General features: G+C 40.9%; 1 protein-coding gene and 2 non-coding genes across 3 annotated transcripts; 2 read left to right on the forward strand and 1 right to left on the reverse strand.

The window, feature by feature from the left end:
* Window positions 1–6,162: 6,162 nt before the first annotated feature.
* On the reverse strand, window positions 6,163–8,564 carry EEF1A1 (eukaryotic translation elongation factor 1 alpha 1). The gene is made up of 7 exons (XM_054698155.1): window positions 8,421–8,564; window positions 7,943–8,122; window positions 7,559–7,855; window positions 7,328–7,478; window positions 6,976–7,280; window positions 6,663–6,897; window positions 6,163–6,576 (listed from the first exon to the last, which is right to left on the reverse strand). Exons 1-7 carry the CDS (start codon window positions 8,562–8,564, stop codon window positions 6,452–6,454), a joined length of 1,437 nt encoding a protein of 478 aa, XP_054554130.1. The 3' UTR covers window positions 6,163–6,451.
* Window positions 8,565–22,471: 13,907 nt separating this feature from the next.
* On the forward strand, window positions 22,472–22,632 carry LOC119253645 (U1 spliceosomal RNA). Its single transcript, XR_005127175.1, has one exon. It is a non-coding gene; the product is annotated as a U1 spliceosomal RNA (small nuclear RNA).
* A 34-nt stretch (window positions 22,633–22,666) lies between these two features.
* LOC119253672 (U4 spliceosomal RNA) lies at window positions 22,667–22,812 on the forward strand. Its single transcript, XR_005127189.1, has one exon. It is a non-coding gene; the product is annotated as a U4 spliceosomal RNA (small nuclear RNA).
* Window positions 22,813–24,180: the final 1,368 nt, after the last annotated feature.

Genomic DNA, 24,180 nt, shown 5'->3' on the forward strand with positions numbered 1-24,180 from the left:
TAGAACTGAGAAATCCAGAGAGTGAAGGGGTAGCGTAGGGATGAGAACAAAGTTGGGAGGGAGCCCTAAGGACTGTGGGGATGGACAGTGGGTGATTTGGTGGTAGGTGTGGTGAAGGGGGAGATGCTATACCTCTAAAACACAATGTTGTAAAACAACTTGCCTCAATAAATAAAAACTATAAAAAGAGAGCTCAGTCTTTTATGTTTCCACAGCTATGTTTAATTTTTGTGAAAACACTTTAAAAGGTGTAAACTGGGAAGGAGAACAGCAAGGAAAGAATCTACAAACCATGTGACTTATGGTTAAGAATAGCTGTAGGGGGCTCCCCAGTGGCGCAGCTGGTTGAGCCCACCACTGTGAACCTGTCCGCAGCCTCTGCAGCACCTGTTCGATTCCCAGCTGGCCAGGGAGAAACCCACAGACCTCTCCTGCCTCACCCACTGCTCCCCTCAGCAGTGTTTTCGGTCCATCTGCCTGTTCTGCTCCCCGCTCTGTCTCTGGTGAATTCTCTCACCCTCCTATGCCTCTGGCCTATAACCCAGTTCTTATATAAATAAATAAATCTTAAAAAAAAAAGAGAGAATAGGAACTGAAAATGTTTATCTCAGATGTGATTAAGGGATTGCAATGGTTTTCAAATTAAATAAGTAACCTGTGGAAAAGAGAGAATTATTTAATTACCCTAGAGAATAGTGTCTGTCTGACAGTAAATTACCAACAGGAAAATTTAAATAAATATTGCTAAAAATGTCTATCCAGCAATGGGATGACTTAGGAACTTCTCTACACTCCATCTGTAAGATGTATATAATACCTGCCCCTTATGAAACTGATTGTGAGAATTCAATAAGCTGTCTCTAGTATTTTACATACATGTAGATGAGATTTCAATGTTGAATACAGTAAGCTAGATGAAAGGATTTTAGATTTTCTTTGAATTTAGACTTTTGTAATTCTAAGTTTTGAGGCTAAGTTGAACCTCATATATTGACATGTCTAAGAGATAATGTTTTCATATTTCCAATTCAGCAACTTAATTGTCCTTTATACTATCCTATTCCTGACAAATACCTTCGCTAGCCAATACAAATTATGTCCATTTCATTTTCTCATAGTATCATCTCTTTCCCTTCACAGCATAACCATAATTCAATATTATCACTTAGTATCACTCTCAAAGGGCAAGAACTGTCTCCATTTTGTTCACAACTCTATCGACATGCTTAGGATAATGATTGGCACATAGTAGGCATGTTCTTTAAAAACTGCATAGTTCTTTGTTGTCCTGCAGAATTGGCCTAACACCCAAATTATTTTTCTTCTTTGAAAAACTGTAGCAAAATAAAAATCTAAATTTCACCAAAATATTAATTAGTGGCCTCCCTGGTGGCGCAGTGGTTAACACAGCGCTATCAAGCTGCTGGCAGCCACTGCAGCATAAGTTCCATCCCGAGCCTGCCAGGGAGCAACCCACATGGCACAGCAGACCTCTCCTGCCTCACTCGCTGCTCCCTCAGCAGTGTACTTCGGTAGATCTGCCTGTTCGGCTCCCCACACTCTCTGGGGAATCCTCTCACCTCCCACACCTCTGGCCTATATCCCAGTTCTTGTTTGCATAAATAAATCTTAAAAAAATTTGATCAATTAGTAAATGGTTCAACCACTTTGAAAAAGTTTGATAATTTCTTATAAATTTAACTTATCCATGTCAACCCAGCAATCCCATTCATTAGGTATTTACACAAATACTGAAAACCTACCCATATACAAACCTGTTTTTAATAGTGATTTCATTAGTAATTGTCCAAGATTGAAAAATAAACATCCTTCAGTTGGGAATAAACTGTCTTATACCCATTGAAAAGAACAAATTACTGGGCCTCCCTGGTGGCACAAGGGGTTAAGCACCGCACTATGAAGCAATCCACAGCCTCTGCAGCACAAGTGTGATCCCCGGCCAGCCAGGGAGAAACCCACATGGCGAGGCAGACCTCTCCTGTCTTGCCCGCTGCTCCCCTCAGCAGTGTATTTTCAGTCAGTCTGCCTGTTCTGTTCCCCACTCTGTCTCTGGTGGATCCTCTCACCACCTGCATCTCTGGCCTGTACCCCAGCTCTTGTATGCATAAATAAATACATCTTTTAAAAAAAAATTACTGACAAATGCAAAATGGATGAATCTCAAATAAATCATAGTGAAATCAGACTCAAATATTATGTGAATCTGGGTATAGGAAATTACTTTAAAAAACAAAATTACAGGGACAGGGGCCTACCTGGTGGTGCAGCAGGTTGAGCACAGTACCATGAAGCTGTCCGCAGCCTCTGCAGCACAGGTTCAATTTCTGGCCAGGGAGATACCCACATGGTCCGGCAGACCTCTGTCTTGCTTGCTGCTCCCCTCCACAGTGTTTTGTCAGTCTACCTGTTTTGCTCCACACTGTCTCTGGTGAATCCTCTCACCCTCCTGTGAGCCTGGCCTGTACCCCAGTTCTTGTATAAATAAAATCTTTTTAAAAAACCAAAATTACAGGGACAGAAAATAAATCAGTGGTTATCACGGGTTGGGTAGAGGAGAGGGGCTGACTTCAAGGGGAGATTTTGGGGAATTTGGGTGGGGGTGATAGAACTCTATCTTGATTGTGGTAAGCTGTATACATGTCAAAACTTAATTTGAGGGGTGAATTTTAGCCTATGTAAATACCTTAATTTTTAAAAGTGGGAAATCTATTTTGCTCACTTAGTAAATTTTCTAATATTCTCTGCTTGCTTGGGATGTAACTATTTTAACAGTAACTTAGTATTATCTTTGCTGTCACAATGTTTGCCCTATAGGGACTACACACTAACTTTAAAGCCTTAGATTCATTGAACCTGCCAAGGGCAGTACAAGGTAAATTATCATTTTCTTCTGGTTATTTCTTTCATTTCTGTTGATGACTACTAGATTACTAACCTTCTTTAGAAAGCAAAGAATATAAAACCAGTCACTCTCAGAGGTTTCCATGGAATCAGGGGCCAACCTTTCAGGAACTGTGTGACAATTTCCAAACAGCTTCCCTCTTCCAAATCACTACTAATTAAGCAAGTCATGTATTAACAAATTATGCTTGTAGTTTTAGCTAGTAATGGCAATTCCTATACAAAAAATGGAAGTGACTTTGATGTCCACCTGGGCAAGAGAACCTATGGAATTGGAAGTGGAAAAAAAAAAATACTCAACATAAAACTTTGAAAAGCAAAAACCACTTCTGGAAAAATTCAGAAAGATAAGAGAAGGGGAAAACGTCTAATTCTACCTCCCCTCCCATCTGAAGCAGCATGCTATCCTTCCTCATCTAAGACCCAGAATTCATGCTGTTCTCTCCCTAAAAAAAAAAACAGGACTGAACTCCAGAGGAAACCCCATCAGTCAACTGATTGCTGCAGCATTTCACGACAAAGGAACTAGTGTTTGATTACCAACCTAAAATTTATGTAGCTCATCTTGGCACTTGAGAAATGAGTCAGCACACTTTTTCTAGAGTTGCGCATTTCAGGAATTGAATACTCAAAAATCTTGTTTTGGCAAACTCAGCAAAGAAGAGAACCAAAGTAAATATAAAAAGTTGTAGGAATATTCTTCCAAGGTTCTTTTACTTCCTTCCATACTGGAAATTACTAGAAGTCAAGAGCTTTTTATTCTTCAGTCAGTAGCCTTCACTAGACAGAACCGAACTCAAGCAACCAGATTAACTTTTTTCTTGGAAAAAATAGCTTCTACAGGTGTCTTGTTGCTGTATCAAACTTCAAACCTTACATTAAACTTGGTTTAGCAGTTTTTGACATTTTTCCTGTAAGACTTAAAAGTTGCGGTTAATTTTTTCTTCTAAAAGGAACGTTTAAGTATCAGAATAAAAAATACTTAGTGGGTTAAAAACTTCAGTGCCCAAGCATACATTTTACAAAAATGAAGATGTAAAAAATATAAAAAAACCTTTAGTGCCCATCTATGCTATGGATGAATGTGTGTAAAGATATACATATATACAATACTTGGCTATAAAGACAAGTTTGTGACAACATGGACTTAGAAGCTAAGTCAGATGCAAATGCAAGTAACAATGACTTCACACATGTGGAAGATAAAACAAATTATCTAAGAACAAAATGGTTAGCTGAGGTGGTGAGTAAATTGGGTTAAGATAAATTTTATGGTTGTATATGCAGACTAGTGGTGGCAATCACATAGTAGATACCCAATTAATACACTGTACACCTAATCTTAAAGCTTTAAAAAATTTTAACCCAATTTCACCTCAGTTAAAATCACCTAGTATTTTTAAATCTAAAGTGGTATTGGGGAACACCAGGGAGCTTGTTTTTTGATAGCTGCAAATAAAGCAGGGATACTTAAGTCAGTGTCTCTAAATTTAATGAAATCTTTTGCAAGATTTCACCACTTCAGGTATTGTCACTAAAACCCAAACTTAGACACACTATCCAAAGCTAAAATTCTGGCTGGCCAGTAGACTGTCAACATTGGTAAGAAAGCAGTAAGACAATTGTTAGTTCACAGTAACATGTTGAGATTTGGGAGCTAAATTACCTATAGGATTAACTGTGGATAAGAGATTTGACCTGGCTAAGACTATTATTTTGGATTGCCTATTTTGGGTATGGGCTTTATATTTTTGGTAACCAGTGTAAATACCTGAACCAGAATGCCTTTCTTATTTCATCACACCAGAATTCCTGGGGACAAAATTCAACTAGATCCAGCACAAACAGGCAGGTGGACTTTAAAGTCATACACCAGTTTAGGAAAATTTGCATTCAATTGACTCAAACACAACATAATGTAGAGCACAAAGTAAAACATTTGTATCTTGAACCAGTAGGTGGCGCTCAAACCAGAAAATTAAATCAACTAATGTGCTCATGCCATCTATGAAGTGTGCAACAAGTAACTGATGCTTTCTTGGACCCCAGCAGTCCTACTTCTTGAGTGGTGGCAAATCTTGTGCAAGTCATGTACCTTGGGTGGGGATCATTTAACTTCTGTAGCTTTACAAGTTTGTCAACCCACCTTTCAGGCCAGCTACTCTTACATCTTTTAAAAACAGTGAGCTGCCATTCTGTTTATACGCAGTTGCTTCAGGATACTGCTGCAAATACTGCAATTTATCCACCACAAACTCAAGTTTACAATTGAATGAAGCAGATTGAAATATCCTGTTAAGTGCAGCTCAAAATATTCTATGGTTACTTTAACAGGTTCACATTGCACCAGGCATAAATGTACATTAACAGGTGTTCCACTTTCTGAGTTAAACAAAGTCCCCTTTCTTAAGATTAAAGCCTCAGATTAAAATTCCTAGATTGTCATATTTTCAAAGGCATTTTACATACGGTTATTGCCGACTATGAAAAAGAAGCACTGTAGCCAAGACAACCACGTAACTTGGTAGTCAAATTACCCCTTGCAGATTGTGAATTACCCCACCTTAGTTTTTAAAGGTGGGGGCCACTTTGCTTTGTCCAACTGCCAAACTAGTTAAAATACATCTAATACAAAAGCATCCTGTAATGGCACTTGAAAAATTTTTAAGACCCTTTTCCCCACACACACCCCCACCTTTCTTCCCTACCAGTCCACTGCTCCAGCTCTTCATATTTTGAACTACCTAAACTTGCAATGTTTGTATTTCACCCAACCTTGCTTTTAATACAGAATTATTGGAAGTCTAATTTGACAGAAAACACACTCAACTTCCAGTATGTTTTATTATTCCTATAATCTAGATACAATTAATACTATTTAAGCCTCACTTTTAGGTTCTTTAATCTATTTCAGGATTTGAGGATACACATACTAATAACTGAAACCACATATTTACTCAATGTAGTGCTACAAAAACTATAACACATGGACTTTTAACAATACAGAATTTGGACCTCTTAAAAGCTTACATATAAACATCTCTACTTTTCTGTCCTTGTGTGTTGCCAATGAAAAGTAGGCTTCCATAGCTTGTAACTAGGGGTTCACTCCTTATAGAGGAAAAACTCCAGAAATCCCCACCCAGAAATAAATATACCTAGGATGCAACATCAGAACTCAGCAACTCTTACATCTTTAGTACTACAGTACAGTGTTGACCAAAAGAAGACACAGGTTTCTCATTAAACTTTGTTTTAATGGGTCTCAAAATTCTGTGACAGATTTTTTGGTCAAGTTGTTTCCATTAAAAAGTACTGATTTTAAAAACTAATAACTTAAAACTGCCACACAAAAGAAACCAAATGGTCCACAAAAACATTTTCCTTTCCTTCGGAAGGTTTTACGATGCATTGTTATCATTAACCAGTCTTTTACTATTAAACTTAAATGGCCAATTGAGATAAACAGTTCTGAGACCGTTCTTCCACCACTGATTAAGACTGGGGTGGCAGGTATTGGGGATAATATTCATTTAGCCTTCTGAGCTTTCTGGGCAGACTTGGTGACCTTGCCAGCTCCAGCTGCCTTCTTGTCCACTGCTTTGATGACACCCACAGCAACCGTCTGTCTCATGTCACGAACAGCAAAACGGCCTGTTAAAACATTGTTATAATTAGAAACACTTGGTATAGAAAGGTCTTCAGTAAAAATTTCCTAATTACACCTTAGTCATCCTTACCCAGAGGAGGATAGTCAGAGAAACTCTCAACACACATGGGCTTGCCAGGAACCATATCAACTATGGCAGCATCACCAGACTTCAAGAATTTGGGGCCATCTTCCAGCTTTTTCCCAGAACGACGATCAATCTTCTCCTTCAGCTCAGCAAACTTGCAGGCAATGTGAGCTGTGTGACAATCCAGCACAGGTGCATATCCAGCACTGATTTGGCCAGGATGGTTCAGAATAATCACCTAAGAAACACGTATATGCATTTAGCCTCAAAAACAGGATTGGGCAGGAAGTTAAGATCTTATCACATTAAGTGTTACCTGAGCAGTGAAGCCAGCAGCTTCCATTGGTGGGTCATTTTTGCTGTCACCAGCCACATTGCCACGACGAACATCTTTGACAGACACATTCTTGACGTTGAAGCCCACGTTGTCTCCAGGAAGAGCTTCGCTCAAAGCTTCGTGGTGCATTTCAACAGACTTTACTTCAGTTGTAACATTGACCGGAGCAAAAGTGACCACCATACCGGGTTTGAGAACTCCAGTTTCAACTCGGCCCACAGGGACAGTCCCAATACCTGAAATATTTACAAGAGTTATCATCAATACTTTACAATGGAAAGTATCTTAGGAGTGTACACGGGCTCTATTCCAAGAATAATATTCAACTTACCACCAATTTTGTAGACATCCTGCAGGGGCAGGCGCAGGGGCTTGTCAGTTGGGCGAGTTGGCGGCAGGATACAATCCAGAGCTTCAAGCAATGTGGTACCACTGGCATTACCATCTTTACGAGTGACTTTCCATCCCTTGAACCAAGGCATCTACAAACAAAATTGTCAATTAGCATCACCATCAAATTTGCCCCTTCTACCACCTTTCAACTGCCTTAAAAATCACTTACATTAGCACTTGGCTCCAACATGTTGTCACCGTTCCAGCCAGAAATTGGCACAAATGCTACTGTGTCAGGGTTGTAGCCAATTTTCTTAATGTAGGTACTAACTTCCTTAACAATTTCCTCATATCTCTTCTGACTGTAGGGTGGCTCAGTGGAATCCATTTTGTTAACACCAACAATTAGTTGTTTTACACCCAGTGTATAAGCCAGAAGGGCATGCTCACGGGTCTGCCCATTCTTGGAGATACCGGCTTCAAATTCACCAACGCCAGCAGCAACAATCAGGACAGCACAATCAGCCTTTGGGAGAGAGAAAAAAATGCCATTTTATCCAATGTAGAAAACAGATCCAAAAAGTTGCTTTCAAGAGTTATTAATGGTACAAACCTGAGAAGTGCCTGTAATCATGTTTTTGATAAAGTCTCTGTGTCCTGGGGCATCAATGATAGTCACATAATACTTGCTGGTCTCAAATTTCCACAGGGAGATATCAATGGTGATACCACGCTCACGTTCAGCTTTCAGTTTATCCAAGACCCAGGCATACTTGAAGGAGCCCTTTCCCATCTGTAAGGATTAAAAACGGTTACTTAGCAACTAAAAACATTATCAAACTCAGCTTTAAATTCTTCACCCCACTGTGTTTGGCTGTAATGATACATTCCACTTTACAATTACAAAACCAAATGGCTTTCCCTTATTCAACACATGTCCCCTTAAGTTACAGTCAATTGATTTAATAGTTAACATTAACAGACTACCACAACTAGCAATTTGACATCCAGATCTACAAATTAACTGCTTTTCAGAAAATTACCAGTGAATATGCCTGTCAGACTAATTGTGCTCATGTGTTTGTACCTACCTCAGCAGCCTCCTTCTCAAATTTTTCGATGGTTCTCTTGTCGATCCCACCACATTTGTAGATCAGATGGCCAGTAGTGGTAGACTTGCCCGAGTCGACGTGTCCAATGACGACGATGTTGATATGAGTCTTTTCCTTTCCCATTTTGGCTTAGATTAGCTGTGGCTTTCACGACACCTAAATTGGAAAAAGGGGAAAAAAAAAAACTTTAACTTTCTCCCCGAGAGCTGAAAATAAGCCACAATCCAAATTCAAAGGGCAAATTCCAAAAATTTCAGCCAGTGCCAAGCTCTGGTCTCCACCCACCGAGTGGGTAAACTCCATCGCATAAATCCCTCCCCCAAGCGAGGCCGGCTCCAAAAGCCGTGAGGAGCCATCGAGTTGCCAGGACGGTGCCCCGTTCACCACGGGGTCACAGGAAACAGCGGCGGCGAAGGGAAAGGCCCTTTCCCTTTGTGTGGGTGACTCACACGCCCGCTTTCCCGGGCCGCCGCGTCCTCCATTTTGAGTTGCCAGCTGCAGGGCCGGAGAGCGGCCATCTTTCTGCGCACGCAACTGGTGCGAGCGGGCCGAGCTGGCGGCCGGGCGGGGCGGCGGAACGTGGCGCGAGGTGGCCCACCGTCCACCGCCTACTCCACGGAAACCCCCATCTCTTTCCGCCCCCGCCCCCGCCTCGCGGACCCCACCTCGCCGGGCGCCTGCGCCAGGAGGAGGGGGCCTCGCCGCGGCCCACGGCCCGCCGAACGCCAAGCAGCCCATCTCGTCGCGATCCCGACCCCCCTCACCTAGACTATCTCGATGGGGAAAACCGCGGGCGGCCTTTTTTTCCTTGAAAACTCACGTGGCCGCCGATTTTAAGGCAGATTAACAGAAGGCGGGAACATGCGAGGAAACACGCACGCGGTGGCCACGGCGACCAAGCCAGGCCTCAACTCGAGCACGAGGCGAAGGGGCGCCTGAAGGAAGCCCAAGGCCTCGAACTCTCCCTCCCACCCCAACCCGAAATTCGGGGTAAAGAATACCATAAAGGAGCCCAGAAATACGGCAGCAGACGCAGGCACGTGAGGGCCGCTGCCGCTCAAGGCCAGGCCCGCGGAAACCACACCCGGCACTCACCTGTGTTCTGGCGGCAAACCCGTTGCGAAAAAGAACGTTCAGCGCGACTACGGCACTTATATACGGTTCTCCCCACCCTCGGGGGGGAAAGGGCGGAGCCAGCACACGACACCACTTTCCCAGTTTACCCCGCGCCACCTCCACCAGGCACCCGCTCAATCGCCGTCCCCTTCCCCCATCTCCCAGGGACCGTGAGCATTGTGCTTTCAGCCTTTGAAGAGCACACATGATCTCGCGCATGCTCCTGTCGACCCCGATGAAGTAAAGAGCGAGCAGCTGAAGGGCGGGGACGAGCATCCCTTGGTTCTACGTAAGTGAGAGTTTAACGACGGTCCCTAGGATTCCCCCCGGCACTGGCGAGTCCTCCTTTTGTACGAATTACTTTCAGATCCAGCTGGGGGGTGGGGCGCTGAGGAGGTGGCCCGGTGGGGTCGTCCAGAATCTTTTCTTGACCATTTCTGTTTCAACTGCAAAGATGATATCGACGTTGGGGCATCTCTTCACCCCGCTCTACTCCCCACGTCTTCAGCCTTCCCTTTTCCAGGTTCGGAACAAGCCCCCAGAGCCGTCTCCTCCCCTGGTCGCATCCCGGCCCAGGACTGGCTGCTCCCTCCCCACAGCTCTCAGCGTCCCTCCCGCGGCCGGGGAGTGCCGGGTGGGGGTTCTGGAGGGCGTCTTCATCCCAGAATCTGGGAGTGATCAACTCTGTGGGCAGCTCCTGGCTGGCCTTTCGGAGTGTTCCATTCAAAGCCAGCTGCTTTTCTCCAAGTCCAAGTCGCCCGTTCACTCTCTGGTCCTCCTTGACGTCCAGTTTTTCGGTTTAGATTAGACTTTAAGTCTACAACTTGCTCTACTTCTAAGTAGTTTTATTAAGCTAAAGAATCCATGAGTGGGTCTATCCTCGTAGTACATTTTTCCAGTGTACACTCATTTGATTGGAAGCATGAGAAACCTAAAAAGAATCTCTCAAGTTCAGTCTTTCCACATGATCTCACGTAGACTAAGATCTACATCCGCTTATCCACCCAGTTTGCTATACCCAACGCTTGCTGTGAAATCACTGCTTCTCAAAAATGGCTCGTTCCGTTTCAATAAACGGCTTCATTTTCTGTCATTGTGGCTGAATTTCAGCAGAAATCTAGGGCGAGATCGGCTGAAGCCTTTATCGCTGGCAATCAGGGCAGATTCTGAGAAATGCTCCTTTGAAGGAAGAACCTTTCTTTTTAATGAGCTAATTACTAGATCATTATGTCTCTTCCTGCAGGTGTACAACATAATTTTACAGCTTCTCTAACCAATCTCCTAAGAAATATTTCAGAACCTACTCTGTGTCAAGTGCTAAGCAAAGCTCCGTGGCATCTGCAAAAGAAATTTATCCTTTTAGAGAGGAACCCACAATCAAATTGAAAGAGGAAAACCAATATGCAAAGCAATTGGAAACAGTTAAAGGCAAACTTGTATGCTGCATAATTTCTATTTTCACTGTAGAATATAGTCACCTTAACTTTCATGTACTTATCATCCAGATGCCATTTTTCTTTTTTAAATGAAAGAAATCTTCTGAAATAGGTCTCCTATAGCTTGTTTTACCACTCTGTAGATATGAACTACCAAAAATCTGGCTTTTCTGTTTCATAGTTTTATGAAAGAAACTACAATATAGAGTCCCTAGAGTTACATATAACCTTTTTGTAGCCACAAAAGCCTTTTCTATGTCTACATTTCTTTTTTTCCCTAGTATTCTAACCCACCCATGTGAAATAAATTTATCTTGATATGCTACTCCCTATTTGTAATGAGAAAGAGGTACAAAGTACCAGTGAAACTCAATCACTAGCAATAGAACAATAGAAATACCTCTGCACTTATTTATTTCCTTGGAAATATTCATTAGTGACTACTGTTTTTGGAACTAGATGCCCACAATCAATTTTTGTGTACCACAGTAATATTAACTTAACTGTACACTTTGCTATTTCAGATCAAGATTAGGATGCTGAGGGCCACCATGGTGGTGCAGGGGTTAAAATCTCAGCGCTAAGAAGCTATCCCCAGCCACTGATACAGGAGTATGATCCCCCACCAGGGAGCTGACCCTCTTGGCACAGAAGACCTCTCCTGTCTGCTCACTGCTCCCCTCAGCAGTGTATTTCAGTAGATTTGCTGTTCTGCTCCCCACTCAGTCTCTGGTGAATCCTCTCACAACCCCTCCCCCACCTCTGGCCTACACCCCAGCTCTTTTATGCATAAATAAATCCAAAAAATCTTTTTAAAAAATTAGGATGCTATATTAAATTATTTTCCACATCTTCTTTAGCCGTGTATGCCTCAAATGGTGTTGGTTTGTACACTGTTGGAGAAAATACAACATAAAAGATTTTAACGGGAATAGTAAATTTTTTAGAATGTAAGGAAATGTTTATCTAGTGACACGAAGGAAGAATGCAAACACTAAAAGCTGGATATCTGAAAGTTTTACATGGAATCCAGAATTAAAGTTGACACTAAATCTAAGAAAGGAAAAGTCAAAATGAAAGCGGATGTTGGTAAGAGGGATTAATAGCAAAGATAATTTCAATTTAGTACAAGTGACCTCTGTGAAATATGCACAATTCATTAAAATATGACATTACAAACTTAAGTACTTTTATTCAACCTGAAAATTGTAATAATTAGAGATATGGTAGTCCCCGTTTGTAGTAAGAGAAAAGTACAAAGTTCTGGTGAAATTCAATCACTAGCAAGTTTGAAAAACAGATCTACTGTGGACAATAATTTTTATAAATGTGTGTATATTCAGTAACATGTTGGGACACCGGAATGCTTTAACAGGTGGCCGCAAAAATTTCTACAGGACCTTAAAAGCAACAACTCCTGATTCAAAATTCATCTTTACACTTTTCCCAACCACTTCAGCCTTATTGCTTTGGATGTTGGGAAAAAACCCAGCATTCTAAATATAATTAAAAATCGTCCAAAACTCTTTTAGGAAAAATTAATGGCAACCAAATTTTAATTATTATTGTTAGAGAGAAAGAATGGTAAATTGAGGAAGACTCCAAAGTTACCCAAGAATGTGGGCAGAGGCCCCCCTGATGGCCCAAGGGTTAAGACGCAACCTTTGAAGCTGGCCACAGCCACTGCAGCGCAAGTTCCATTCCCAACCGGCCAGGGAGCTACCCACATGGCCAGCAGACCTCTCCTGTCTTGCCTGCTGCTCCCCTCAGCAGTGTACTTTGGTCAATCTGCCTGTTCTATTCCCCACTCTGTCTTTGGTGAATTCTCTCACCCCCCACACCTCTGGTCTGTACCCCAGCTCTTTTATGTATAAATAAATAAACCTTTAAAAAAAAAAAGTGGGCAAATTTTCCTCCAAGACCCTCCGATTGCAGATAGGATTATGCACTTTATCCATACTTTATAGAGAATGCTATTTTTCAACCTTATAAAAATGCTATTTTTTTAAAAGAATGATTTGTAAAAACAGTACCTAAGAAACAGTAAAATTATGCATAAATCCTTGATTTATATCTATAAACTACGGGGCTCTTATTAAAGTTGCGCTAAAGGCAGAAACCTTGTTGGGGGAGGGGCCCTCGAGTCAGACTGCAGTGAATCGGGGTTAGAGACCCGACACAAGCCTTTCTCCCAGCGAAGCTCACATTCTTGCTGCTCAGTCCCGGACGGGCGGGACAGAAACGCCGGTGCCGGAGAAGCCCAGCGCAGCAGCGGGCGCCCCAGGGTTCAGACGTAGGGGGGCTGGGGCGGCGCCGGCAGTTCACAGCAGTCACGGGGGGTGAGGCTGCAGCGGGGACCAGCCCCCCGCGCCTGCCCCTCCCCCCGCGCTTCACGTGCTCTCGGACACCTGTGGGCGGGCGGGGCCTTGAGCGCAAGGGCGCTGGAGCTCGCCGGCCGGGGTCCCCAAAGCACCGCGGTCGGCTCGGCCCTCCCCCGACACGCCCCACCTGAGGTCACTTTCCACCCTCCTCAGACTGCGGAAGGAAGCGCTTTGCAGGCGGCTGAAAGTCCCACGTGGCTCGGGTGTTAGTCTCTGGCGCAGCGTCCAAGGTTAATGCCACTATTAGTTTTTTTTAAAAGCTCTTTTCCTCACAACCTGTGGTGAACACAATCATAACGCAGTTTCCCCGCGACCATACAGCAGATACAGTATGCCTTTTACTAAATGTTGAAACGGTAACTAACATTTTCGAGACTTGTAAATATGTTTTGGGATGATCATCATCTAAGGTCGAGTTTTACTTAAGATTGTCCTTAAAGTTCTTCATATTATTTAGACTGGCAAAGTGTTACACTGGGTAAGTGAACAGAGGCACAACTCCTTGTAGAGAAAAAAAAGGATTTTAATTATAACTTAATGGAAGAGTGAACTGTGGTGGTGGTTCTTTACCTACAGCTGTGAATCACCAAGCATAGTCTGAAGAGTGTGCCGGGAAGATCAAGGAAAATACAGATATTTTTACCAGTGCGCTCATAATTTCAAATCCAATGCCTGCCACAATGAATACTCTCTCTTTGGTATAAAAGACAGGCTAATAATCTCCCTCCTTCACTATTTCTTGTGAATCTGTATTCTGTAGAAAATAATTCATTTTCATCATTTCTGTGTCTTGATAGGTAGTGTAGTGGGAAGAACGTTGTACTAAGCACTGGAACCTGTTCCCACCAGTTTTTTTTTTTTTTTTTTTTTTTTAGATATATTGATTTACACAGACAAAAACTGGGGTACAGGCCAGCGGTGTTGGGGGTGGTGAGAGGATTCACCAGAGACAGAGTGGGGAACAGAACAGGCAGATCGACTGAACTATGCTATGGAGCAGCAGGCTGAGTCAGGAGAGGTCTGCTGTGCCATGTGGGTAGCTCCCTGGCCGGGGATCAAACTCCCTCTCTCCTCTCTCCTCTCCTCTCTCCTCTCTCCTGCGAGCTTCATAGGTTGCGTCTTAACCCTTTGTACTCCCAGGGAGGCCCTGTTCCCACCAGTTTTATTTATTGGCTGTGTGATCTTGAATAAATCACCTTTGAGCTCATTATCTTACTGTAAAAAACCCAAAACACTATTTCATTGAACTGATCATAAGGATTAAATGAGATAATATGCTTTAAAATGCAGACCATATTTTATAAATATTAGTGCTTATAATTAGAAAATAACCTTTAGCTCTTTGAAAAAATAGAAAAATATGTTCAATATATACATACTCTACCAATTTGTACTTTCTAGAGTCACCAATATATATGACTCTGTGTGTGTTTGTGTATGTGTGTGTGTGTGTGTTGGTCTGTAGGTTGCAGGGTCTTTCAAACTATGGCATTCAGTAAATATTGGTAATTACACAGGACTTCAGAGGTCATCTTTGTTCATCAAACTTTCATTGAGCATCTACCATGTGCCAGGGGAAGATACTGGGAAGATAAAAAACAACAACAAAAGCCCTGTTGGGTGGTGTGTGAGCCAAAGCCCTGGAGAGGCAGGGAGAAGGAAGGATAACAGTCACCAGATGACTCTAGGGGATGGTGAATACTAGAATCATGTATGACCATGTATGGACATTCATAAGGTACCAAATCTGGAAGAGGAGATGAAGACAGCAGCAGGCAAGGAAAGCTTGTCAGAGTAAAAGGGTCTCTCCTTATTGTGTAGGGTCTCTCCTTGTTGTGAAGGAACTGGTGATCAACCAGTGGAAAGAGGCCATGGAAGATGGGTATTTTGGTTTACTACCCAAGAAAAGAAGGTGGGGGGGGGTGGTGTTTGCTCCTCCGCAGATGGAACAGAGAGCAAGATACATCTGTCTGGGGTATTCACTGAGGGCCCAAAGAAACCTCTGAAGAACTTCAGGGGTTGAGAGACAAACAACCCTGGGTTCGAGTCTTTCATCTGTCAATATTACTGAATGAGTGCCTGTATCAATTTATTTGGCCTCTTTAAGGTTTAGCTACCTCATCTGTAAAAAGAGGATGATAAAACCAACCTACAAGGCTGCTATGCAAATGAGACAAGAAAAGTATCTCAAGCGCTGAGCATGGTTTTTTGCATCAAGTGAGAACAATAATCAGCAGGGAACTTTATGTTTTTCCCTTTTGTTTTTACCCATTGTGTATAATGTACAGTGCTTTCAGAGTGAAGCAGCACTACAGACAGAAAGTCTTCCCTCAAATCCCTGTTGGCTCTGCCACCGCTAGTGATATGATGTTTGGCAAGTGATTTAACCATTCTAAGCCTCAGTTTTCATATCTGTAAAGTGCAGATAATAATAACTAATATCTATGTCAGAGGACTGTGGTGGAGACTAAAAAAGACAATCAATATAAAATACTTAGCCCAGGACCTGATGAACCCTGGTAAGCATTTAATAAATCTTAATTGTTATTTGTTATTTTGGTTTTTGTTATTTGAGAGCCCTCATTAATTGGAATTTTGTCATAAAATGAAGTTTCTTTACTAAGAGAATGCCATAGTGATCTTGTTTTGCGCTCTGTTTAATATCCCTTCATTGTAAGTTTGCTTAGTAATTTCCCTATCAGCTCCATTTTTTTTAAAGATTTATTTATTTATGCATACAAGAACAGGGTACAGGCCAGAGGTATGTAGAGGGTGGTGAGAGGATTCACCAGAGATAGAATGGGGAACAGAACAGGCAGATTGATTGAAATACACTGCTGAGGGGAGAAGCAGGCAAGTCAGGAGAGGTCTGCTGCGTCAAGTGGATATCTCCCTGGCCAGGGATCGAACTCATGCTGCAGTGGCTGCGAACAGCTTCATAGGTTGCGTCTTAACCCCTTGCACCACCAGGGAGGCCCTCCATTTTCAGAATCTTAACGATGCTATATTTTAAATGATTGTGAAGTTAGAGATGTTCAAGATAGTTAATTTTTAACTAGGATTTTTAAAAGTCATAATCAGTGATCCCAACTCTAAAGTTCTGTTGCATCCTTGCACTTTCTAAGATAAATGTCCTGTATCCTTTTTTAAAAAATGTTTTAGTTTAGTATCTTTTAAAAAATGTTTTAGTTTAGTATCTTTTGAATTGCCCCTATGTCATCTCCTCTATTTTTCTAGTACCATCTGTTTCTAGTCTACTGGCAAGCTGTTCTTGCTGCAAAAAGAACTTTGCAGACTTATTTTTTAAAAACATCCAACTCTTTTATATGTCATGATTGTTATGGAAACAGCATGCAACATAATCATCAATGAAAAGGGAAAATCAGGTCTCCATAACAAGGAACCACTATGGTAAGCTATTAGGTCATCTGTTTTTTAGAACCTACTCAAGATGAAGAAAGATACAGAAAGCCATCATGTAAATAGAAACTATTGACAAGTCTCTCCATCAATTTGCCTATCTCTCACTTGTGTATCTATTGCAAAATAACTACAACTGTCCTTTTTTGTGTAATATTTTATTATTTCCAGGCTTTATTAATTAATTCCAGTTAGCCTGTATCAGCCTTTGCTATAAAGCTCTCCAATAATAAACTTTTCAAGCTGATAGAGGGTTGCAAATAACCTAGTGAGATTCATTATCATATGACAATCATATCTCAACAAAATTAGGAAAAATAATTTTTTTAGGGGAAAAAGCAAAGTATAGACAATTTTTTTTTTTTTACATGAAGGCAATGTATCTTAACAGAAAATAATTTGAGGAGTCCTGTACACAGACAGGGACCACCACCACTCCCCTTCCTGCGGGTGCTGTTGGGGAAGATGGGAGTGATACAAATAATCCACCCTAACCTCATTCCTGAGTGGAAAGGCTTCTGAAGGCTGATTGTGTCCCAGGTTCAAGAGTCTCGCTTACTATCAAAAAAGAGAAACTCATGCCATTCGCAGCAGCATGGATGGAGCTGGAAGAGTTGATGCTCAGTGAAACAAGTCAGAAGGGAAAAGAAAAATATCAGATGGTTTCACTTATAGGAGGAATATAAGGAAACCCAACAAAGGGTCAGGAAAGAAAAAAGACAAAACTAGCAGTCAAACTATAGAACTGAGACATGGCATGGGAGGGGTAGGGAGAAGGGTCAAAAAAGGGGAAGGAAGAGCTCAAAAGACTATGGTGATGGTTCACAGGTAATTTGGGGGTGGGAATTTTATGGGGATTATACCTGAGGGGTGTATAGAAAAATGAACAATGATGTAAAATATATATATGTATAAAATTTGAAAAAAGAAATTTTAACTAAAAACAAAGAGTCTTGCTTCGATTTCCTATTGTGGCCCGGAGTTTGATGTGAGAGTTTGAACTGGGCAGTGATTCCCAGTTCCTTGCACATCTGAGCCACATCCTGTGAGGCCAAGATGGCAGTATATGGAGAGGATTCATCTCAGTAAGACTTCACCTTCATCCCACTAGCTGTACAGATGATGATTTCCTTGCCAGAAAGATATTTATGCATACAAGAGCTGGGGTACAGGCCAGAGGTGTGGGGGCTGAGAGGATTCACCAGAGACAGAGGGGTGGACAGAACAGGCAGACTGACCAAAGTACACAGCTAAAGGGAGCAGTGGGTGAGTCAGGAGAGGTCTGCTGTGCCATATGGGAAGCTCCTTGGCAGGCTGGGGGATCGAACTCGTGCTGCAGAGGCTGTGGACAGCTTCAAAGATTGCATCTTAACCCTTTGTGCCACCAGGGAGGCCCAATATACATTTTTTAATAAAATAAAACAAAGAAAACTAGTTGTCAGTACTTGTACTATAAGAAATGCTACAGGGGCCTCCCCGCAGGCGCAGCGGTTGAGCGCTGGGTTACAAAGCTGCCCGCAGCCTCTGCAGCGCCGGTTCGATCCCCGGCTGCTCCCCAGCCTCTGGGGGAGTGTCCCACATGGCACGCAGACCTCTCCTGCCACCCGCTGCTCCCCTCAGCAGTGTACTTTGTCGGTCTGCCTGTTCTGTTCCCCGCTCTGGCTCTGGTGAATTCTCTTACCCTCCAGCGCTTCTGACTGTACCCAGTGCTTGTATAAATAAATAAATAAATCTTTAAAAAAAAAAAAAAGGAAAAAAAAGAAAAAAAAAAGAAATGCTACAGGATGTTCTTCAGGCAGAAGAGAAATAATACCAAACTGAAATTCAAATCTTCAGGAAAGAATAAAATGGGAATGATAAACATGAAAGTAAATGTAAAAGACCACTTTTTTCTCCTAATTTCTTTAAAATATATAAGGCAAAATTATGTCATTGTGTTATAGGTTTCCGAATGTGAATTGGCAGAAAGCAATTATAACTTAAATAATAGGTGTGGGGGTGGATGCAAGGCTTCTACATTACACAGAAAGTCAATATTTACTCTGAGTAGATTATGAAAAGTTAAGGATGTATAATGTAATCCCTAGAGCAAATACAATGTGAACAACAACAACAAAATAGCTAAAAAGCCATCAGGTAAAATTAAATTCTAAAGATTGTCTAAATAATCAAAGGAAGAAGAGTAACAAAATGCAGAAGAGACAAAACAAATGGAAAAATAGTTGTTGTTAAATTGGATGAATTCTTTATATACCATGGCTATTAACCCTTTATCAGATCATGATGTGGATCTTCTCCTATTTGGTAGGTTCTCTCTTTCACCTTCTGATACTTTCTTTCACTATGAAAAAGTTTTCCAATTAGATGTAGTCCCAATTGTTTATTTTTCCTTTCATTCCCCTTGCTATTTGGGTCAAGTTCCTAAAAACATCATTATCATTGACATCAGAATAAACAAAAACCATAGAAAAGACACATAAAAAAATGGAAAGGGAACTTAAGCATACCTCAAAAGGAAGAGGCCAAAAACTCAATAGAAGAGAAAAAGATAAAAACAAGAGAAAAACAAACTATAAAAACACCAAAAAATGACAATAAACACTTATAATTCAGTAATTACCTTACATGTAAATGGCTTGAATTTACCAATTAAAAGATATAGTGGCTGAATGGATCAGACAACAAAATCCAACCTTTTTCTATCTATGGAAAACTCATGTTGGCTCCAAAGACAAATACAGACTTCTAATAAAAGATTGGAAAATAGTCTTATAAACAAATGCTAATCAAAATAAGGCAGGTACTCTATACGGAAAAATCCATAAAAAGGATATAGAAATTATTGGATTAATACAACAAAATACATATACTTATTAAAAATACATGCAGCAAATATATGGAACATAAAAATACATAAAGAGTGACATTGACAAAAACATGATAATATTAGAAAATTTTAACACCTCACTTAAACTAAGAACAGATCAGCAACAGCATAAATAAGCAATAACCTTAAATGACAGACTAGATCAGATGGGCCTAATAGCCATGTATAGAACATTCCACCCCAAACAGCAGAGTTTATATTTTCTTAAAACGCACATGGAATATTCTCAAGGACAGACCATATGTTGGACACAAATCTAGTGTAAACAATTTATGAAGATTAAAATCATACCAAGTACTTTTTTTAATCATAACACTATAAAACTAGAAATCAACTACAAAGAAAAAACCTCAAACGTGGAGATTAAACAACATGCTCCTCAGTAATCACTGGATCAATAAATAAATAAAAACAGAAATTAAAAAGCACCAACTGAAAACAAAAGTGAAGATACAAGTTATCAGAACCAACAAAAGTGGTTCTAAGAGAGAAGTCAATGGCAATTCAGGCCTCCATTAAAAAACAAGAAAAAGCTCAAGCAATTTAAACTTGCAACTAAAGTAACCGGAACAAGAAGAACAAACAAAGCCAAAACTTAGTAGAAGGAAGAGTGGAAATAAGTGAAACAGAAATCAAAAGGACGACACAAAGCATTAATGAAACCTAGGATGGTTCTTTGAGAGATAAACAAATTGACCAACCTTTAGCTAGGCTCACAAGGAAGAGAAAAACTCTAATAAATACCATCAGAAATGAAAGGGGAGAAATCATAACAGCTACCACAGAAAAACAGAATTTTCAAATCACTCTTGACACACTTCATCATGATGGAGTAGTAGTTAAGCAAAATTACACGAAATGTCACATTATGACGATGCTTAGTGCTATAATAATCAGGAGACATGAGCAAAGTGCTGTGGCTGCAGAAAGGAAACAAAGGAGTGAAAAGAACATGGCATTGGAGTTGTAGAAGCCTGGAGTTCAATCAAGTGTCTGTTCTGCTGTGATCTTGGGAAAGGTGCATAAGCATCAGTTTCTATATCCATGAAGTGAGAGTGACAAAACTTTTGGCAATCTTTCCTAGATTCCCAGACTGGGCTAAGTGCCCTGTCCTGTGCTTCTCCACCACTATTTGCAATGTGTTGCATACCACTTGCCACATTAAAAGTACTCTTGACATATCATTTTCTCCCTTAGATTGTAAGTTTCTTCAAAGCAACAATGCCTGGAGATGCTCTCTGTATCCATCAGAGCCTGGGTGAAGCCCTTGCTTCTATCAATAATTAGGTTCCTTAGATCCCAGCTCAGTCACCTTCTCAGGGAAGTCTGCCTTAATCCTCAGTTTGTAATTTTACATGGATTATAATGAATATTTGATAATTGTTCTCTTCTTTCCCCACTCCCTAGGCCCATGGCCTTCAAAAAGCATAGATGGACCAGGTTTATATGGTTCACTATTGGATTTCCTGGGTCTAGGAAAATCCTTACAGAAAATATGAGTCTCAAAAAGTAAAGAGTTTCTACTGTTATTTAAGACTGAAAAAGACAAGTAATTCTACACAGGTAACTTCATTTTTTTTTTTTTTTAAGGAAAATTGAATAGTCCTGTGTGGTCTTAGAACAATGACTCTCAATTTGGGGTGATTTTGTCCACCTTACCCAGGGAACAATTGGCAATATTTGGAAAAAAATTTTATTGTCATGACTTGGGTAGTACTGGCTTTGAGTTGGTAAAAGCTAGGGGTGCTGCTAAATATCTTACTTGTACAGGACACTCTTTACAACAAAGAATTTTTCAACCTAACACGTCAATAGCACTAAAGTTAAGAAAACCTGTTCTTGAATCAACAAAGTTGAATACATAGTTAGAAAGCTTTATCATGGAAGAACCCCAAATCCATCCTTACAATTCCCCACACTGATCAGGACACATTTGTATTGATAATTACTTGTGGATTTAAGACTTGAAAAATGAGTTCAATGTTAAGTTCAGGGCAGATGTGGAAGGAAGTTTACCTGATACAGAATGGAAGAAGAAATACCTCTGTTCTTTAGTCAGGCAGACATAGATTTGCTTCTCTCTAGACATGTCATCTTTAAAAGAACTGCTTTCTCTGGGCCTCCCTGATGGTACAAAGCGTTAAGTAACAGCACTATGAAGCTATCTTCAGCCACTACAGAACAGCAGGAGTTCGACCCCGGCAGGGTTGGCCAGGGAGCTAAACCACATGGTGGAGCAGACCTTTCCTGTCTTGCTCACTGCTCCCCGCAGCAGTGTATTTCAGTCAATCCACCTGTTCTGTTCCCCACTCTGTCTCTGGTGAATCCTCTTCCCATCCACCCCCTACCCTGACCTCTGGTCTGTACCCCAGTTCTTGTATGCATAAATGAATCTTAAAAAAAAACAAAAATTTCTTTCTCTTTCCATAGAGACATGGGCATGTTGGAGACTTAATTCATGGAAGGCCCCCAAGTTTATTTTATCTTAAAGATTAATTAATTAATTTTTGCATGGAAGGACTGGGAGAAGGCCAGAGGTGTGGGTGATTCACCAGAGACAGAGTGGGGAACAGAGCAGGCAGATCTACTGAAATATACTGCTAAGGGGAGCAGCATGTGAGACAAGAGAGGTCTGCTGCACCATATGTGGGTCAGCTCCCTGACTGGGGATCGAAATCAAGCCCAAGCCACTGAAGTGGGCCTTCGAGATAATAGCGCTGAGACTTAACCCCTAAGCCACCAGGGAGGCCCTAATCCAGTAGGTTAAATAATACTTAATACTTAATTCTCATACTTACCTGTCAGGAGAGACACCATGATCACAAAGGTGATTTTGCTGGGCAAAGATTCCCCGTTTTACTCTGGGTGTGCTCAACTCTGCGATTTCCCTAAATGTGGGAAACTTGACTGCATAAATTGTGGTAGTGGGGGACTGTTTCTATGGTCTCCCACCAAAAAAATCAAATCAAATCAATAAATAATACTAGCTTTGCGCAGTGGCAGTATCGTAGCCAATGAGGTTTATCCGAGGCGCGATTATTGCTAATAAATAATACTTAATTCTTTTAGTTGTTTTATTGACAATTTATCATTTGATAGCTGACTGAAATCTATTTAGATTTCACAAGTGGTTAATAGAAACAAAAGAGTCTTTGGAGAGTTGAAAAAATTTATATCCACAACAAAACCCTGCATGTGGATGTTTATAAGAGTTTTTTCATAATACCTACAATTTGGAGGCAACCAAGATGTCTTTCAGTAAGTGAACAGATAAATAAACCATGGTATATTGGGAAAGTGGGATATTATTTGGTGCAAACCATGAAAAGACATTAAGTAAACCTTAAATGCATACTACTAAGTGCAATAAACAGATCAATGTTTGCCAAGCATTAAAAAGAGGTCAAGATGAATAGGCAGAGCATTTTTTTTTAAAGATTTATTTTTTTATGCATACAAGAGCTGGGGTATAGGCCAGAGATGCTGGGGGGTGAGAGGACTCACCAGAGTCAGAGAGGGGAACAGAACAGGCAGACTGACTGAAATACACTGCTGAGGGGAGCAGTGGGCAAGACAGGTGAGGTCTGCTTCGCCATGTAGGTTGCTCTCTGGCCTGCCCGGGATTGAACTTGTGCTGCAGAGTCTGCAGATTGCTTCATAGTGAGGTACTTAACCCCTTACACCACCAGGGAGGCCCCAGGCAGAGCAGTTTTTATGGCAGTGAAACTATTCTGTACTAAAATGGTAGATAGATGTTATACATTTGTTCAAACCCACTGAATGAGCAATACCAAGAATGAACCCTAATGAAAATGTGCACATTGTGTCCTAATGTTGTGTCACTGTAGATTCACCAATTGTAAAAAATATACCATTTAGGTGGGGGATGTTGATGTGGGGAGGCTATGCATGTATGGGGGTAGGGAGCATATGGGAAATATCTGTACCTTCCACTCAATTTTGCTGTGAACCTAAAACTGCTCTAAAAAACCAGTTTATTAGGAAAATAGTATTCGAACATTTAGCTGTTCTAAATTACTTTTTAGCAGTTATCTAAGCATGCAATTGGACTTTTGAGGTTTACATCAGGGGGCTCCTCTAGAAGTAAAAGAAATTATTGAAAAAAGATTACTGAATTGAAAAGCAATTAACCAAAATGTACAGACATTAATGTAGAAAAGATATGCAGAATCAAGCTGAAAATGGAAAACAAGATACAAAAGTAGGGTATAACACTGTGGTCACACCACTCAAGAGATTCTAGTGATCATAACTAGAGTCAGTAACATACTACTAAACTACAGTCACTAATTTCCATTTAGAACAAATTTGGCCTCACAGACTTTGGGTAGGACTGGGAATCTAGGCAATCTTTTTGAAAAGGCAATTTGACAGTCTCTTCAAAATTTTTCATTGCATACTCTTTAACAAATCTAGAAATTTGTCTCATAAATACGACACAAGTGATAATATATTCAATGCAGAAAACAAGGTGGGAA

This window comes from Talpa occidentalis, unplaced genomic scaffold (genome assembly GCF_014898055.3).
Source record: "Talpa occidentalis isolate TD23 unplaced genomic scaffold, MPIMG_talOcc4v2.1 talOcc4.2, whole genome shotgun sequence".
In the NCBI taxonomy this organism is placed as follows: Eukaryota; Metazoa; Chordata; class Mammalia; order Eulipotyphla; family Talpidae; genus Talpa; species Talpa occidentalis.

Coding starts and splice junctions, on each gene's coding strand:
- EEF1A1 (XM_054698155.1), bottom strand. CDS start 8,564: ATGGGAAAGGAAAAGACTCATATCAACATCGTCGTCATTGGACACGTC. Junction 7,479..7,558: donor TGTTGGAGCCAAGTGCTAAT/GTAAGTGATTTT, acceptor TTTTGTTTGTAG/ATGCCTTGGTTCAAGGGATG. Junction 6,577..6,662: donor CTCTGACTATCCTCCTCTGG/GTAAGGATGACT, acceptor ATGTTTTAACAG/GCCGTTTTGCTGTTCGTGAC.